Raw genomic sequence first — 16,850 nt, 5'->3', positions numbered from 1 at the left:
GTCTGTCTTTAAATTCACATCCTGCAGAATCACCAATGGAGAAGGGAAGTCCCTATAAAAACACACTTTTTTATAACACACTGATTCATGGAATGGGATCCTCTTATTGGCTGAGACAATTGATGGGCGGAGCTGAGTTCAGACTTCTTAGTGTGAAATAAAAACTACCCAGAATAAGCTTCAGTGGCCAAGTGAGTGTGTACTCACACACTTTGAGTCTGGCTTTTTGGAACACTTGTTGCACAGAAACAGACATGCAACTGAAAACAACGGTAAACAAACATCTGGCTACTATGTACAGTACAGAAATAACACTGGGATTTTTCAAGGTAATACAGTAAAGCAAACGGTGCTGGAATCAATGGATATTAATAGTGACATGAACATGCTGAATTTAAATTCAAGCTGTACTCAGAACAACATTTAAAGCTGATCCATGTTGGGAAACAAACTTTATTTCTGTTCCTGTAGCACACGTTTCATCACGGAATGGATGTTTTTCATCAGAATAATTAACCAATGGGGCAGCCGGTGCACAGTGGTTAGAGCAGTCGCCCCATGTAAAGAGGCTGAAGGTCCTTGAGGCAGCGGCCACGGGTTCGACTCCAACCTGCGGCCCTTTGCTGCATGTCTCCCCCTCTCTCTCACCCCATTTCCTGTCTGTCCTATTTAATAAAAGGCTTGAAAACTGCCCAAAATAACACTTTTAAGAATAACCAACCCACCTGTTGTAAACAAGTGTCACAAAGACTAAAAAGCAACTACACCGTTAAAAAGAGGTGATTCTTCCACTTAAACCTGAATAAATCAACTGACACATTCTGTATCAGGAGGTTTGGACTCTTCATCAAAGCTATTTGATGTTAATGAGGAAATATTTAAACCCCAAATGCTTTTATGGCTGTCAAATGGGATTATTCTAATTCTCCATAAATTCAGCTCAGTTTGTTGTCAAGTAAATATATATACACAAATATTTTTGGTGGAATGATTTCTCTAGTAGCTGATCATTTGTAGTAAAACCAGCATGTCTCAAAAAAGAACCCCTGGGAAGTTATGCTATCATGGATAAACTAAACACACACATCAGTCTTGTCAGGTGACGGTGAAACAAACATTTCGTGGACCTGGACCTGACATGAGCTCAAGCTGACGACATTAGTCATGCAGTTCCATGTGAGCTGATGCCTCACACAAGCAATCACATGCAGGCAAGTAATTAACCTTTATGTTTTACCGGTCAATCAACAGAAGTAAACAGTTCCAGCTTCAGTGTCTATTACCACTTTCCCCTTCAGCTGAACAGTTGTGTAACCACGTATCTGAATCAGATGATCACGAGGCGATCAGATAGTGCAATCATATGCTATATCAACGGCCATAATCTTTTATAATGCATATTTCATCATAATGCTTTATTAGTAGTAGTAAGTATAAAGCATTTCAATGAATTTAAACTGTCATGTTCATGTATGTTCAATGGTCTCCATATTATGATCATTTTCAGGGTCATGGTGTGCCAGCGTGTCCACAACAACCAAAATCTAAGCATATAAAAAAATTAATAAAATTAAAGCAGAATAGGATATATGCAGATTCACAGACATGGCCCCAGAAATAACAAAACAAACCAATACATGAGCATAAAGACAGGTTTTTCTCTCATACATCAGTTTCCTCCTCCCGTCCCAGGCTTTGGACACATAATCAGAAACTGCATACACTTTATCAAAAAGAAGTTCGATTGAAGCTCCATCATCCAAACCTATGAGATCAACATCAGGAGCATCAACGTTTTGAAACCACTTTTGGTGTAAATCATGATTAAAAAAAAGCGCAGTAAAAAATAAAAGGAATTTAAAGTTAAATCACAGTATTCGGAGTCTTTCTGCCTCCGACACACCTCTATATCGAGCAGTTTCAGCGTGCAGTGGTAATATGTCACACCATAACTGCACAGTGATCTGTGACTTTTTGGTCAATTATATTTGACACATTGTCATATGACAATAGGTTAGTTTGAAGTTTCTTCTGCCCAACGCCTTTTATATATCATCTGCATTTCATAACTAACTCCAGCTAACTCAATTTTATATTTTATTTGTGTTTATTTTTTAACTTAAACATGTTTGCATGCTTTACTATTAAAAAAACACAGTATTTTTCTCATACTGTCTCTCTCTCTGTCTCAGTCCTCACTGTATAAATATATATATATATATGTATATTTATATATGACCAAATTAATTATGTTTTATTATTATTATTTATTATATATATATTTATTTAGCATGTGTATGTTTTAGTTTTGACCCAGTAGTTGTCGTGAATTCAACTTTTTAGATGCCGAACGCCCCAAAACACACCAACGAAGAAGAAAGAGGAGAAGCGAGACGTCATTTCCTGTTTGGCCCCAGCGGTGGCGGGAGATTCCAGCATGGCGGTGCAGCCGAAACAGAACCTGTCCATGGACAGTGCTGCCGAGCACGGCTTCCTAAGCTTCGTTTTCTCCATGCCGGAGAAACCAGACACTACTTTGAGAATATTCGACCGTAACGACTACTACACTGTTCACGGGAAAGACGCCATTTTCGCAGCGAAGGAAGTTTTCAAGACGAACGGGGTCATCAAGTACTTGGGCTCAGGTAACATAGCATCTAGCTAACCACTTAGCTGGAGCCTGCAGACTGGTGTTAAGCTGCAGGCTAATTCAGCTGCGTGTGATGCATAATGAAATGTCGCCTCAAGCTACAATTGCCCAGCTAGATACTTTTTTTTTTTTAATTAAAAATATTTAATACAACATTACCTTTCTTACATGTTCTAGAGTTACACACCAGGCCAAACATGTACTTCTATTTGTAGAAATAATAAAAACAACATAATAAAGCATAAAAATAATGAATGAAGAGTAACAATAATAAATAAGAACAAACAGGTCTGATGCTAAACTAACGGTGTAAATTTCAAATGCTTAAATAATTTTCATAATAGTTTTTGCCAATTTATTATTTTTGAAGTTTCCCATAGCGTTCAACTATCATAAATAAGTCATAGTGTTCATTAATAAGTCATAAAAATAAAAAAGATATATAAAAGGCGGGTAGTTTGTTAAGCCAACTCATTTTATAGTTATAGTACTTTGCTAAGGGAATGATCAAATTAATTATGCAAGTTTCATCTGCTGAATATTTGAGATTGTTAAGAATTAGTCATAAATCCTTTAGTATTACATTTTTTACAGATTACAATGTAAATCAAAGGAAACAGAAGTAACATGAAAACAATCTACATGTTCAATGGTCTCTCCTTTGCTAGAGCTGTACATCATGATGCTTCACAGGGAGCTCTGCAGGAAATGTAACGCAAAGGTTTGTTTCTGTTTTCTCATCAACGTGGGCGTGTTGGTCTACAGGGAGTCGCAAGCTGGAGAGTGTGGTCCTGAGCAAGCTGAACTTTGAGGCCTTTGTGAAAGACTTGCTGCTGGTGAGGCAGTACAGAGTGGAAGTGTACAAGAACCACAGCAAGAGCAGCAAGGAGCACGACTGGAAGATCGAGTATAAGGTAATCTGTCAATTTGTGTTTTTTGTTTGTTCAAAGACCCATCCACCTTTTTTAAATGTAGATGAGATGTGTTGTCCTACTCTCATTGTTCCAGTACGCCATTACGAGTAATGCGTTCTTTGAAGAGGCCCTGCAATGTATATCATTATCTTGTGCTGTCACTTGATAAAGCTGCCCTTTGTAGACCCCACTTTCTATGTAAATATTACCTAGGGCTGGGGGATATACCTGGTGCTTAATAAAGTGTCAGTGTGGTCGTCTGCTGCTGTTCCCTATCTGCTAGAAAGTAGGTGTTGTGTGTTCACAGATGCTCTCCTGCATTCCTCTGTTGGAACCAGTGGTTATTTGAGTTACTGTTGCCTTTCTATCAGCTCCAACCATTCTCCTCTGACCTCTGGCTAAAACAAGGCATCTGCGCCCACAGAACCCAGAAGCTAAAGAGCCAGATAATTCTATCAGGAGTTGGAAGAGAACAAAAATAAGTCAGAAACAAGACTCCATAATAATTATAATGGTGCTCCATAACTTCTTTATGTTTCATTTGGCAAAATTAGCGTTCGCAACTTGTTCCTGCTGTCCCCAATAAGCTGCCCCCACCCAAAAAAAATCAATTATTGCATATTTAAACCAATAAAATAAAGGTTGTCTGTCTGTCTGTTTTTCTGTCGTCCATTTCCTCCACCCTCAGGCCTCTCCAGGAAACCTGTCGCAGTTTGAGGAGATTTTGTTTGGTGGTGGCGCTGGAGCAGAGGGTTGTGCCGGAGTCGTAGCCGTGCGGTTTTCCAAAGAAGCCGATGGACAGCGCGTGGTCGGGGTCGGCTATGTGGACGCAGCCCAGAGGACGATGGGCGTGTGCGAGTTTCCAGACAACGAGATCTTCTCCAACCTGGAGTCCCTTCTTGTCCAAATCAGTCCCAAAGAATGTCTCTTGGCCCAGGGCGAAGGCAACACTGATGGCAATAAACTACGGGAGGTATGTGGCGGCAGGGTTATTTTCTTCTATGTTTTTCGCGTGATGAACCGTTCATGCAGATAGATGTTTAGTAGGTCCACACCCATGCTTTAAAAGAGTGTGTGGAAAAAAACGGCTTACCTGGTGATTGTCATGAAGAGAGAAGAAAATAATTTCCAGAGTTGTAAAATCATGTCTGCACAGCAGTTTATTATATTGTCAGAGTTTTGCCGTCTAAAAAGTCTTCTGTCTCACGTATGTGTCAAACTGGACTTTCTGGATTGTATTTCATGACTCACTGCAACCTAAAACGACTCGCTCCCTACAGTGTATGCATTTTGTTCCTCCCACTATTAGCCTAGAAAGATACTGGTGTGAATACATTATCATTCAGTGTCTGTGTTTGTGTAGGTGGTACAGCGAGGTGGAATGCTGGTCTCTGACAGGAAGAGAGCAGAGTTTAGTAGCAAAGACATGGTCCAGGATCTCAACAGGCTGCTAAGGGCCAAGAAAGGAGGGACGGTGGCGAGCAACACGCTGCCTGAGCTGGACAAACAGGTGAACAAAAGAAAGAGCTCCCAGACACTCGAGAGGAGTAAGAAACCCAACACTTTCTCTCAAATCACTGTCACACATGACACCATCAAGGACAACACCAAAACGATGACAAGTGACATCTGAATAATGTTTAAATGGTTTATGTTTATGTGCGGTTTCATTCACAGGTGGCTATGTCATGCTTGGCTGCAGTGGTGCGTTTCCTTGAACTGCTCTCTGACGAGTCCAACTTCAACTCCTTCAGTCTGACCACGCTGGACCTGGGTCAGTACATGAGGTTGGACAACGCTGCCGTGAGGGCTCTTAACCTCTTTCAGGTCAGTGACATGGGCCGGGTCACAGGAGATCACATTTTCCCCTAATTATCATAAAAAGAAAAAAGGTCAGTTCACCCGAATCACAAAAGAAAATCCGATCACAAGAGTTTCAAATTCTGTTCCGTGTGCAGCTGACAGTGGGCAGAGGCTCTATAAAGGAGATGAGCTTAAGCTTTTTACCCTTTTTTAGATTCTGCATCAGTTTGAATTAATTCAGCAATTATGATTTCACATCTTGTTCGTGAAACGTCACGCCTCTTATTGACTGCTTCTTCAAAAATAACTGTCCGAGGCTCACGTTAATGGCTTTGAAATGCGCTATTTGAATTGTATCCTCCAGGGATCACCTGAGGACACCAGTGGAGCTCATTCATTGGCCGGTCTGTTGAACAAGTGCCGTACACCGCAGGGTCAGCGGCTGGTTAACCAGTGGATCAAACAACCACTCATGGACAAAACCAAAATAGAGGAAAGGTAATGCAAAGATGGATCAAACAGTCAAGATCAAGTATGATCACAATGTTTCGATTAGCTCTCATTCTCCCAGTTATATATTCACTCCTGTTTCCCACAGGTTCCCATAGATTGCCATGAAATCTGCTATGGAAATTCATTACACTAACAGGACAAATTTTGAGGACAGTCTTGATGCTTTTTTTATGTGCCCGTGCGTGTGTGCGTGTAGGCTGGACTTGGTGGAGAGCTTTGTGTGTGACTCTGAGCTCAGGCAGACTTGTCAGGAGGATTTGCTGCGGCGGTTTCCTGATCTTCACCGTCTGGCCAAGAAGTTCCACCGCCACTCTGCGACGCTGCAGGACTGCTACCGCGTCTACCAGGCCGTGAGCCACGTCCCTGCCCTCGTCACAGTCCTGGAGAGATACTCAGGTACAAACAAAGCTGCAGTAGATACAATGTGTGTATATATCAGTGTTTGACACAGGATTTTATGAGACTGGTGTGTGTGGGCCTTGGACAGAGGAAAATTGTGAACAGTCTGAAGTTAAATGCATCAATCTAGTGGTAAATGGACTTTTATTTTTATATATAGCCATTCTAGTCTTCTGACTACTCAAGGCGTTGAGCTTCTGTAATAAGTTAATTTGCCTCTTGTGAGATCAGTTAAGTTTAATATTTTGTCTAAATGGTAATGACACGGTAAAGAACAAAATCACAACCACAGAGCATGGCAAACAAGACTGTGTGTTTCAAGATGGGTCAGGTGGGTTTCATCGCCACAGACCCCTGACGCACTGAGCACATTCTGCCCCGGTCAACAGTCGCGCTGGATCAAGTTGAATCCCCCGGGCAGACTGTGTTGTAGCACGGAGTGTTAAAGCTCATGCACGATTGTGTTTGCGCACATCGCAATGCTAAAGCGATATATTGCGTAGCCCTAAAATGTAGCTATTTCAAGGTGGCACAAATGTGAGACTTTAATTTAGGCAATTTCAAATTGCATGCTAACTCTGGGGCTTAAATTTGAGTGAAGGCTGATGGTGTACCTGATAAACTGGTCTAATTTATATGCGCTTTTAGCCTCCATATAAACACTATAGTGCATTCATTTGTCATCATTGCATACTAACTATTTTGACTTCTGTCGTGTGTGTTTCTGTGTTTTTAATAGGTAGCTACCAGGTTCTGTTAGAGGCGGTATTCCTCTCTCCTCTCAGAGACCTGCACAGTGACTTTGTTAAGTACCAGGAGATGATAGAAACCACACTGGACATGAACCAGGTCTGTTGGTATTTTATGTACATGAATGAAATAATATTGGTCTCTTCCTTGCCTTTGCGTATGGTCGATTCTACACGTTGTTTAATCAGATCAGAGTCAGAAATACTTTAAGAATCCCCAGGGGAAATTCATTACAAAACTCCAGATATACAAACAACAAATATTATACAGACAACATATATTAGAAAAGCCAAATGTTTTTCGGTTTTTCATGTGAATGTATCTTTTCTTGCATGTGACGTGCAGATTGACCATCACGAGTTCCTGGTGAAGGCGTCATTCGATCCTGTGTTGAGTGAGCTGAGAGAAAAGATGGACGAGCTGGAAAAAAGCATGCAGGCGGTGCTGAACAGTGCAGCCAGAGAACTCGGTGATTATAAAAACACAGACACGCACATAACTGGATTATACATTTATCTAACATATATATGTCATGGAAAACCTGGAAAAGGCGTGGAAGTTGCTAAAATCCTTAAAGTTTTGCATTATGTAACGCCACGGTCATAGAGTCTGACATTTCATGGTCTTGACCGTTATAAATTGTCATGACATATTGTCGTCATATATGTCGTATAATGCAACATCTCAGGAATAACTTGAGGGAATTTCTTCAAATTTGGTGCAAACATTTTGGGGTCAGGGTCATTGTGACCTCAAAAACATATCTAATAGACATTTCAAAAACATATCTAATGGTATGAAACAGTGAATTGATGACCTTTTTATATGCAAAGGGTCAAAGGTCAACTTCACTGTGACCTCATGATGAACTCAATACTGAATTGGTGACACTAATCTCGAAGCTGTGGTGATAGTATAGATCATCTAGATTTTCATACAATAATTAACATTTGGAATAAAGTATACTATACTATACTCATAGGTAGTTTATTGTTGGTCCTTGAAAAGTCATGGAAAGGTTAGAAATTGTGTTCATGAACAGCGTGGGAACCCTGAAAGAAATGTTACTCTGTATTTTCAAGGAGTGACTGCACGAGTTTTTAAGATGTGGTGTGACAAAGATGGCAAAGTAAGTCAATTACAGCATGCACTCATGTGCTACCGATGTTTTTTGGTCGTTGTAAATTCATCAGGTCCCTCCAACTGAATGACTGAGATTAAAAACCAGACTGAATGTTAAACTAAAACCGTAAGCGATATTATATGAGCTAACTGCCTTTTATCAACTAGACGATGAATGAATGATGGTAAGGCCACATCTCAACTTTGAAAGTCTGGTTTGTTTATTACTTTTTATTTCTGTAGTTTTAGAATTCAAATTTCTTTGAAATTTCAGACTTTGACAGACGTTTGTAAAATGACAACATTACCATGAAACACTTCGTCATCGTCGTCCGTTTACTGATTTTCTCTGCTGGTTGCTCGGCCATATTTGGAAAATAGGCCGCACTATTTTTTTATTTTACAAGCGAGAATTATAATCCAACTGAAATCACGTTTAGTCATCCCTTTTTGTGGTCAGAGATATGTCCTTTTTATGGTGCTGTTAATAGTTGTTATTAAAAGGAAGTGAACATTTCTCTGTAGCACTATCAGATATGTGCGATGGAGTATTATGGCTTTGTATGCAAAAAAATAAAGAATACATTGAAGAGGTAATATATGGAGAAAAAAACTCACTTTCCAAGATTAAATTCCTAAATCTACGAGAGAAAACAAACTTGGATATTCTCTGAGATTAAAGTGGTAAATCTATGAGGAAAAAACACAAGTTGTGAGAAAAAACTCTGTTAAACACTGTTTTGAAGTTTAGAAACAATGAAGAAACCCACAAATTCCGATGACAACGTCATGCATAATAAGTAGCCATATGGATTTACCTTAAGTAGAGACAGTTGGTGTGTTTCTGCCAGCAGATTTGGCCAAAGATTTGTGGCAAACTAAGAAAAACAGTTAGAATATTTAAAGACAGCTTGTATTTAACTTGTTACAATGATCCTGCTGCTTTTAAAGGTTATTTTATTCCACATTGGACGGGATGCTGAAGCAGTTCTTGTGATTCCTTATTTTAGTATTATCACATGAGAACTTCATCTATTTTTATTTTGCGAAACCATTAGTGATGATGATGTTGATGTCTAATCAACATTGCGTGGAAGTCTGGGATAGTGCCAAGGGAGTGGCAGACCGGGTCGGTGGTTCTCCCGTTTAAAAAGGGGGACCAGAGGGTGTGTGCCAATTACAGGGGTATCACACTACTCAGCCTCCCTGGTAAAGTCTACTCCAAGGTGCTGGAAAGGAGGGTTCGTCCTATAGTCGAACCTCAGATTGAAGAGGAACGATGCAGACTCTGTCCTGGAAGTGGAATAACGGACAAGCTCTTGACTCTCGCAAGGATCCTGGAGGGGGCCTGGGAGTATGCCCATTCAGTTTACATGTGCATTGTGGACCGGTAGAAGGCACGTTACCGGGATTCCCGGGAGATACTGTGGGAGGTGCTGCGGGAGTATGGGGTGAGGGGGTCACTCTGTGGGCCATCCAATATCTGTACACCCAAAGCGAGAGCTGTGTCCCTATCTTCGGCAGTAAGTCAGTCGTTCCCGGTGGGGGTTGGCCTCCGCCAGGGGTGCGCTTTGTCACCAATACTGTTTGTGATTTTCATGGACAGGATATCGAGGCGTAGTCGTGGTGGGGAGGGGTTGCAGTTCGGTGGGCTGAGGATCTCGCCTCTGCTTTTTGCAGATGAAGTGGCCCTGATGGCATCGTCGGTCAGTGACCTTCAGCACTCACTAGATCAGTTCGCAGCCGAGTGTGAAACGGCTGGGATGAGGATCAGCACCTCTAAATCTGAGACCATGGCTCTCAGCAGGAAACCGATGGATTGCTTACTCCAGGTAGGGAATGAGTCCTTACCCCAAGTGTTCAAGTACCTCGGGATCATGTTCACGAGTGAGGGGACAATGGAGCGTGAGTTTGGCCGGAGAATCGGAGCAGCAGGGGCGGTGTTGCACTCGCTCTACCGCAATGTTGTGACGAAAAGAGAGCTGACCCCGAAGGCAAACCTCTCGGTCCACCGGTCAATCTTGGTTCCCACCCTCACCTATTGTCATGAAAGTTGGGTCATGACCGAAAGAACAAGGTCGCGGGTACAAGCGGCCGAAATGGGTTTTCTCAGGAGGGGGGCTGGAGTCTCCCTTAGAGAGAGGGGGAGAAGTTCAGCCATCCGTGAGGAACTCGGAGTAGAGCCGCTGCTCCTTTGCGTTGAAAGGAGCCAGTTGAGGTGGTTCGGGCATCTAGTAAGGATGCCCCCTGGGCGCCTCCCTAGGGAGGTGTTCCAGGCACGTCCAGCTGGGAGGAGGCCTCGGGGAAGATCCAGGACCAGGTGGAGAGATTATATCTCCACACTGGCCTGGAAACGCCTCGGGATCCCCCACTTAGAGCTGGTTAATGTGGCCCGGGAAAGGGAAGTCCCCTGCTGGAGCTGCTGCCTCTGCGACTCGACAGCGGATATGCGGTTGAAGATGAGATGAGATGAGACATTAGTGATAATGAATGGGTCTGCTCTTATCCTTTCCAAGGAACTCCTCCAGACAATCAAACATTCAGGATATATTATGAACCCAGGGTTTTGCAATATACAAAGGAACAGAAGACGATAGAAAAGTTCTTGGAAGAATGTTTATCTTCAGTACTTCCCCCCTGCCCCCGTAAAGACAGAGGCAAGAGTGACCAACTTTTAAGGTCTTCCCTTAAAGACTGTAATAAAGGTTGTGCATTCAAATCCAATATTTTCTTGTGTTCTAATCAGTACACCCATATATTTAAGCCCCTCCACTTTCCAGATAAAGGGATCTGGTCCAAGATCAGTAATGTATGTGAAGTGGTTTTGTTGGTGGCAGAGATTTCTTCTGTGCAACATCATTATTTTTTATATATTTTCTTTGCTGCAGCCAGGATATTCTTCTTGTCTCCCCATCTCAGAAGCAGCACTATGATGTGGCAGGGTGGATCCTCCGGGTGCGGGCGTGGCCACAAGGCTAGGTGGGCCCAGTCCACTTCAGGCGACAGGGTCTCGCCCAAGCTCAATACATAATTAAGTTTGCGGTTCAGTAGCCCAGTTAGATCACCCGCCTCCGTTTTCTCTCTCAGGCCAACTATTCTGATGTTATTTCTTCTGCTGAGCGACTCGATGTCTGCGACTCGTATACCCGTAAATATTTTGCTTCTGTAATACTTTGTCTGAATTTCAGCAACTTTGTGTTTAAGGCCTGGACGCTGGTAAAACGGTGAAGTTGGAGTCGAATGCCATGCTGGGATTTTACCTGCGAGTCACCTGCAAAGAGGAGAAGGGTCTGAGGAACAACAAGAAATTCACCACGCTGGATGTTCAGAAGAACGGTGTGCGCTTCACTAACAGGTCCGTCTCACTGCATCACACACCTGATGTTCGCCTCAGATAACAGTGCTTGCTCTGTCAACTGATGTTCTGTTGCCTTGCATGTGCTCTTTCACATGTCTACAGTAAACTGAGCTCTCTAAACGAGGAGTACACCAAGAACAGAGAGGAGTATGAGGAGGCCCAGAACGCCATTGTAAAAGAGATCATCAACATTGCCTCAGGTGCGGGATGTCATCACATGCTGCTCACTGTCTCATCAGCATGGCATTGATTTAGTAGACAGAGTAAATTAAGTTTCCTTCTAAATTGCATGGAATTTGTCTTAGGCGGCCTTTTAATAATTGATTAATTCACTTTTTCTACAAGGAAACCGTACGGTACTTTGAACTTTCAAATTGAGATTGTGATCAGGTGATAGTCTTTAATCCGATTTAAATCCTTTTTGTAGCTTGCGTGTGCTGTAGTCTCCAATGATAATTTTTTTTTTTTTGACTTTGTGACCCACCAGGTTACGTGGATCCCCTGCAGACGCTGAGTGACGTAATAGCTCAGCTGGACGCGGTGGCAAGCTTTGCTGTCGCGTCCGTCTCTGCCCCTGTGCCATATGTTCGGCCCCGGCTGTTGGCGGACGGATGCAGGCGTATGGAGCTGCTGCAGGCCAGGCATCCCTGCATGGAGACGGACGCGGACACCGCCTTCATACCCAACGACATCACCTTCACCCAAGGAGAGAAGAACTTCTATATTATAACAGGTGCAAAGACATGACGCACTTCCAAAAGGGAAATATTAAAGGTTTTAAAATACTTTCATAGTGATTATAATGACAAATATAGCTGCGGTCTAGGGTTTTATTCGTCACATTGGGTTCGACATGCGGGTTGTGGACTGGACAGCTAATCAATGAGCTGAAAGTCCAGACATGCTGTACCTCCGCTACACACACTCTGCAGGGGCCAACAACCTTCAGCCAGCCTAAACCCTAGCACCGGGGGCCTGAGTCCAGAAGAGCAGCAAACTAGGTGCAGCCATTACAGGACAGCTGTCAGCTTTAGATCCATCTCCAGGCTGCAGAATGTATAAAGGATGAACAGCATGTGTGTATTCTGCTGCCTCATTTGTTGATACTAGCAGACTCAATCACTGTCAGCTGTAGGCGAGTTGAAGAGAGGTGAGGGAGTCGGAAGTGCGCAAAATGTCACATGCTTTGGAGAAAATTTATCCTGAGTCCTCCACATAGAAGTCAGTCCACAGGCTGGTACCGGCAACAGTGATTAATACACTTAAAAACGTTAAACTCAAGACCTTTTTACACGTGTGTCTCAAGTAGACTTTCCCAAGAACAAAATTGAGAAGAAACTGGTGAATGAGGCCCATTGTTTTTATATTTTCCCACCACTTTGAAGACAAACGTTAAGGAGGTTTTCCTGCTCCCTGTCTCCCTTTCACCCATTCAATCGATTCAGAAATCAGTCGCGACAGCACAAACAAAGAAAAGTTATTTCCTTGTGTGTGAAAAAAGTTTTAATCGCAGCCGTAAACATTGTTATCGATATAATCTTCAGGGTTTTTAAGATTTCTTTGTAAACAAATGATAGTTCCCAGTCTGATTCTTGAGCTTGAGTTCCTTTTCTGGAACTAAACAAGCCTGTCTATGAATGAGGACACATGACAATAATCACTTACACAACACTCCTCTCTTCTTGGCTGCAGGACCAAATATGGGCGGCAAGTCGACGTTTATACGACAGGTGGGTGTGATCGCTCTGATGGCTCAGATCGGCTGTTTTGTGCCGTGCGAGAAGGCGGAGCTGAGCGTGATTGACAGCGTCCTGGCCAGGGTTGGCGCGGGAGACAGCCAAGTCAAAGGAGTGTCCACCTTCATGTCTGAGATGCTGGAGACGGCTGCAATTCTGCGGTAAGAACAGATTCACAAGCTCGTTTACTGCTACAAAGATAATGGCCAAGCCTTTGCTCAATCTTCATGCTGTCCCTCCAGCTCAGCCACGGAGAACTCGCTCATCATAATCGATGAGCTTGGCAGAGGCACGTCCACATACGATGGCTTCGGTCTGGCCTGGGGCATCAGTGAACACATCGCCTCCAAAATCGCCTGCTTCTGTCTGTTTGCCACTCACTTCCACGAGCTGACGGCTCTGGCAGCGCAGCAGCCCACCGTCCACAACCTGCACGTCACAGCCCTGACCTCCCACAACACACTCACCATGCTGTACAGAGTCAGATCAGGTCGGCACACAACACACATGGTTCTTATACATGATTAATGCAGTTTTGTTCATTTGTCCCAGCCCTAATATGAATGTAAACTGGTTTAAGTTGTCTATTTTCTTGTTTCACTGGACTAGTTTGAGACTGCCAGTGTAAAGCATAGACTTTATAAAACTAATTACAACTTTAATATAATTTAAACAGTTGAGTTGTATAAAAATGTAACTCCCGTACAGTTGTCATGAATGGGGAAATTAGCTATAGTGACAAAAAATGTACCAAATTGCACCATGTTTATTTCTGCTGTTAAGTTGGGAAATTTAACATGATGGTCCGTGGGGATTGACTTGCTTCTGGAGCCAGCCTCAAGTGGTCATTCAAGCAACTGCAGTTGTTTTGTCCCTTCCGCGCTGGCCTAACTTGTCAACCCCACGTATTGCTGCTTGTTGTAAAGTATGGAGGAGAGGCAGGTGAACTGATCCAGACATAACTGTGTGTTCAGGTGTGTGTGACCAGAGTTTTGGAATTCACGTTGCCGAGCTGGCGTGCTTCCCGCCGTCAGTGGTTGCCATGGCGAAGGAGAAGGCGGAGGAGCTGGAGGAGTTCCAAGAACCTGCGGGGGAGAAGTCGGAGCAGGAGCAAGAGCCTGAGGCCAAGAGACGAAGGACAGACAAACAAGTAAGCTCTAAAAACGAATATGTGAACGCACTTTAAATGACTTTAAAACAACGGTATTCACCATTCATGAAGACGTGAGACAAATCTTTATCAAACAACAAAACAGTTCAATAGTTCTTGAGCCTCTTGTTAAACTGATGTGCTGCCTCTCCTGTAGGTGGGGGAAACCCTGATCCAGGACTTCCTGGAGGAGGTAAAGTCACTGCCTGCTGCCACCATGAGCGAAGAAGAGGTGAAGGCGGCGCTCAAGAGAATGAAGCAGGAGCTTGTTTCCAAAAACAACACGTATATCACAGAGATACTTTCACGCTGTGGTCCTGCAAAGACTGCTTGATTTTTAGCTTTGTGTGTATTCACGACCAACAAAGGTCAAAGTTCATGTACTGTAGGTAGCCATACAAGAGTGCTTGCATTGTATAGTTTTTCAATAAATCGTTATTTCTGGATGTGCTTCTGGGTCGTTGGTGGTTTTTGTTTTGTTTTTTTGCCCCTTTTTTTCATCCTGTTTAAATTGTGCTGTAAATAATACATTTGATGTTTGTCATCTTAAAAGATGAGCAGCAAAAAAGAAAGTGAAATGGTCTTTTGACAGTTGTATTGACATCACAGCTTTCACTCCAGTTTCAATGTGAATGTTTGTCATACATGGAAATACAAAATTTAATGTTTAACTAAGTGCTTTGCGTTTCAACTTAAAAACCCTCTAGTGTTTCTTTGGACAGAATCTTAACCTTCTCTTTCTAAAACAAATATCACGTTTGTAATCACGTAATTCAATAAAACATTGTATTTAGGGTTATTATCAAAGGTAAAACTCAGCAACGATACCATCTGTGTGGACACTACCCACGTGCCATCTGCAGCAGTTTCAGCGAGATAACGGTCGTGTGCGATGTGTGGCTTGGGCGAAACTCACCCCGGCTGGTTTTAAGCCCAATTGGGACGGGATTAGTTTAATGTGGGGACTTGGGTTAAGGTCATATTTACCAGAGGTTTTAGTCCTGTCCAAATGCGCCATGTCAGTAATTATTCCAGATAATGTCAGTAAAATATAGATTTTTACCTTCTGTAAAACTGCTACGAAAAAATCCCTCAGGGAAAACTAATCCCTTCCGAATACGACCCTCTGTAAAACATATACTGATGTACCGTCATCCTGTCAATATTTTTGAGCATGGAGGTGCATTTAGATAATTGATTCTGTCCTTTAGTTTCCTGTTTACTTAATTTTGTGATATCAGGAATGTACGTAGCATGCACATGGCGATAGGGAGGTGAGGTAGTGCTTAAATGGACTCCCACCTCTGGTAGAATACAAGGATTTCTTAATCCCTTGGGAATTGGCCATTTACAGTACAGATGTCCTGAGGTAAGACTAGTTTACCCCACATCAAACTAATCCTGTCCGAATGGGGCTAAAGGTCACTCCTTCTTGGTGAAACTGGTGCTGTTACAACCATCCCTGGTCTCCCCTACCCCAAAATTGAAAGTAACTTTCACCACTGCTCATAACTAGTGAACTGGTATGGATAATATCTGTCCAGTGGCTCTTAACATGTAATCGTGGATGGATAATGAGACAATGGGCCCCTGGGAACAGACATGTAAGAGGCCCTTACACGGTCCACGCAGGAACAAGACACCCATACTTGTAGTCATTTTGTGTCACTTTGTCGTCATTGTGCACTTATTTTTAGACGTTTTCTATGTCTTTGTAGTTGTTTTGCATCTTGTTGTGGTGTTTTTGCATCTATATTTAGACATTTTACATTTCTATGTCTTCGTTTTGTTTCTCTTGGTGGTCTTTTTACATCTATTTTTAATAATCTTGCGTGTCTTTGTCAATGCTTTTTGTCTTTGTGGTCTTTTTGTGTCTATTTTCAGTCATTGAGCAGCTCTTTGTGTTAGTTTTGCATCTCTGTAGTCATTTTGGTCGTTTGTAGTCATTTAGCATCCTTTTGTGATCATTTTGTGTTTTTTCCAGCAACATTTTATGAGTCAGGGCCCCTGACTTTATGGGCCCCTGGGCCTGGTAGGCCTGTTCAGTGATCCATCCATGCCTTTAAAGGCCTTTATTATTATTATATATTGCTACTTTCCTACTTTATAAGAAAGTACCTAAACGTGTCCTTTACCACTGACACTATCTTCCTTCAAGGGGTCATAGTCGTCTTCATGGCCTCCCCTCTCATGCTCACTGTTGACCCCTGGCCTCGCTGTACAACACTCCAGATTTTCTTCTTTCTCTGACTTTTCAGAACCAAAATCGACTAAAACAGACTTTGCTGTATACCGCACCCCAACTAGAGCAGTTGTTCCCCTAATTTAGAGGTGGTCCAAATTAGATCTTACACCGAAAACTGACACACACTCCAAACTACTAAAGGACTATAAAGCCTGACGTGACTAACATTGTGACCGTAATTCTAAGAATCCCAGTTAACTTTTGAGGAAT

The 16,850-nt window shown here is 42.6% G+C and overlaps 1 protein-coding gene across 1 annotated transcript; it reads left to right on the top strand.

The window, feature by feature from the left end:
* Positions 1-2,437: 2,437 nt before the first annotated feature.
* msh2 (mutS homolog 2 (E. coli)) lies at positions 2,438-14,800 on the top strand (the record flags this gene model as incomplete). The annotated part of the gene is made up of 16 exons (XM_083933280.1): positions 2,438-2,645; positions 3,416-3,564; positions 4,253-4,537; positions 4,928-5,074; positions 5,242-5,391; positions 5,732-5,865; positions 6,077-6,276; positions 7,019-7,128; positions 7,375-7,498; positions 11,356-11,506; positions 11,612-11,709; positions 11,997-12,242; positions 13,202-13,406; positions 13,488-13,735; positions 14,220-14,395; positions 14,553-14,800. The coding sequence occupies 16 exons, from the start codon at positions 2,438-2,440 to the stop codon at positions 14,727-14,729; spliced, it is 2,808 nt and encodes a 935-aa protein (XP_083789406.1). The 3' UTR covers positions 14,730-14,800.
* Between the last annotated feature and the right edge of the window lie 2,050 nt (positions 14,801-16,850).

This window comes from Echiichthys vipera (genome assembly GCF_963691815.1).
Source record: "Echiichthys vipera genome assembly, chromosome: 18".
NCBI lineage: Eukaryota > Metazoa > Chordata > Actinopteri > Perciformes > Trachinidae > Echiichthys > Echiichthys vipera.
Note: the sequence above shows the minus strand (reverse complement) of the source record. Positions and strands in the feature narration are given on the sequence as shown.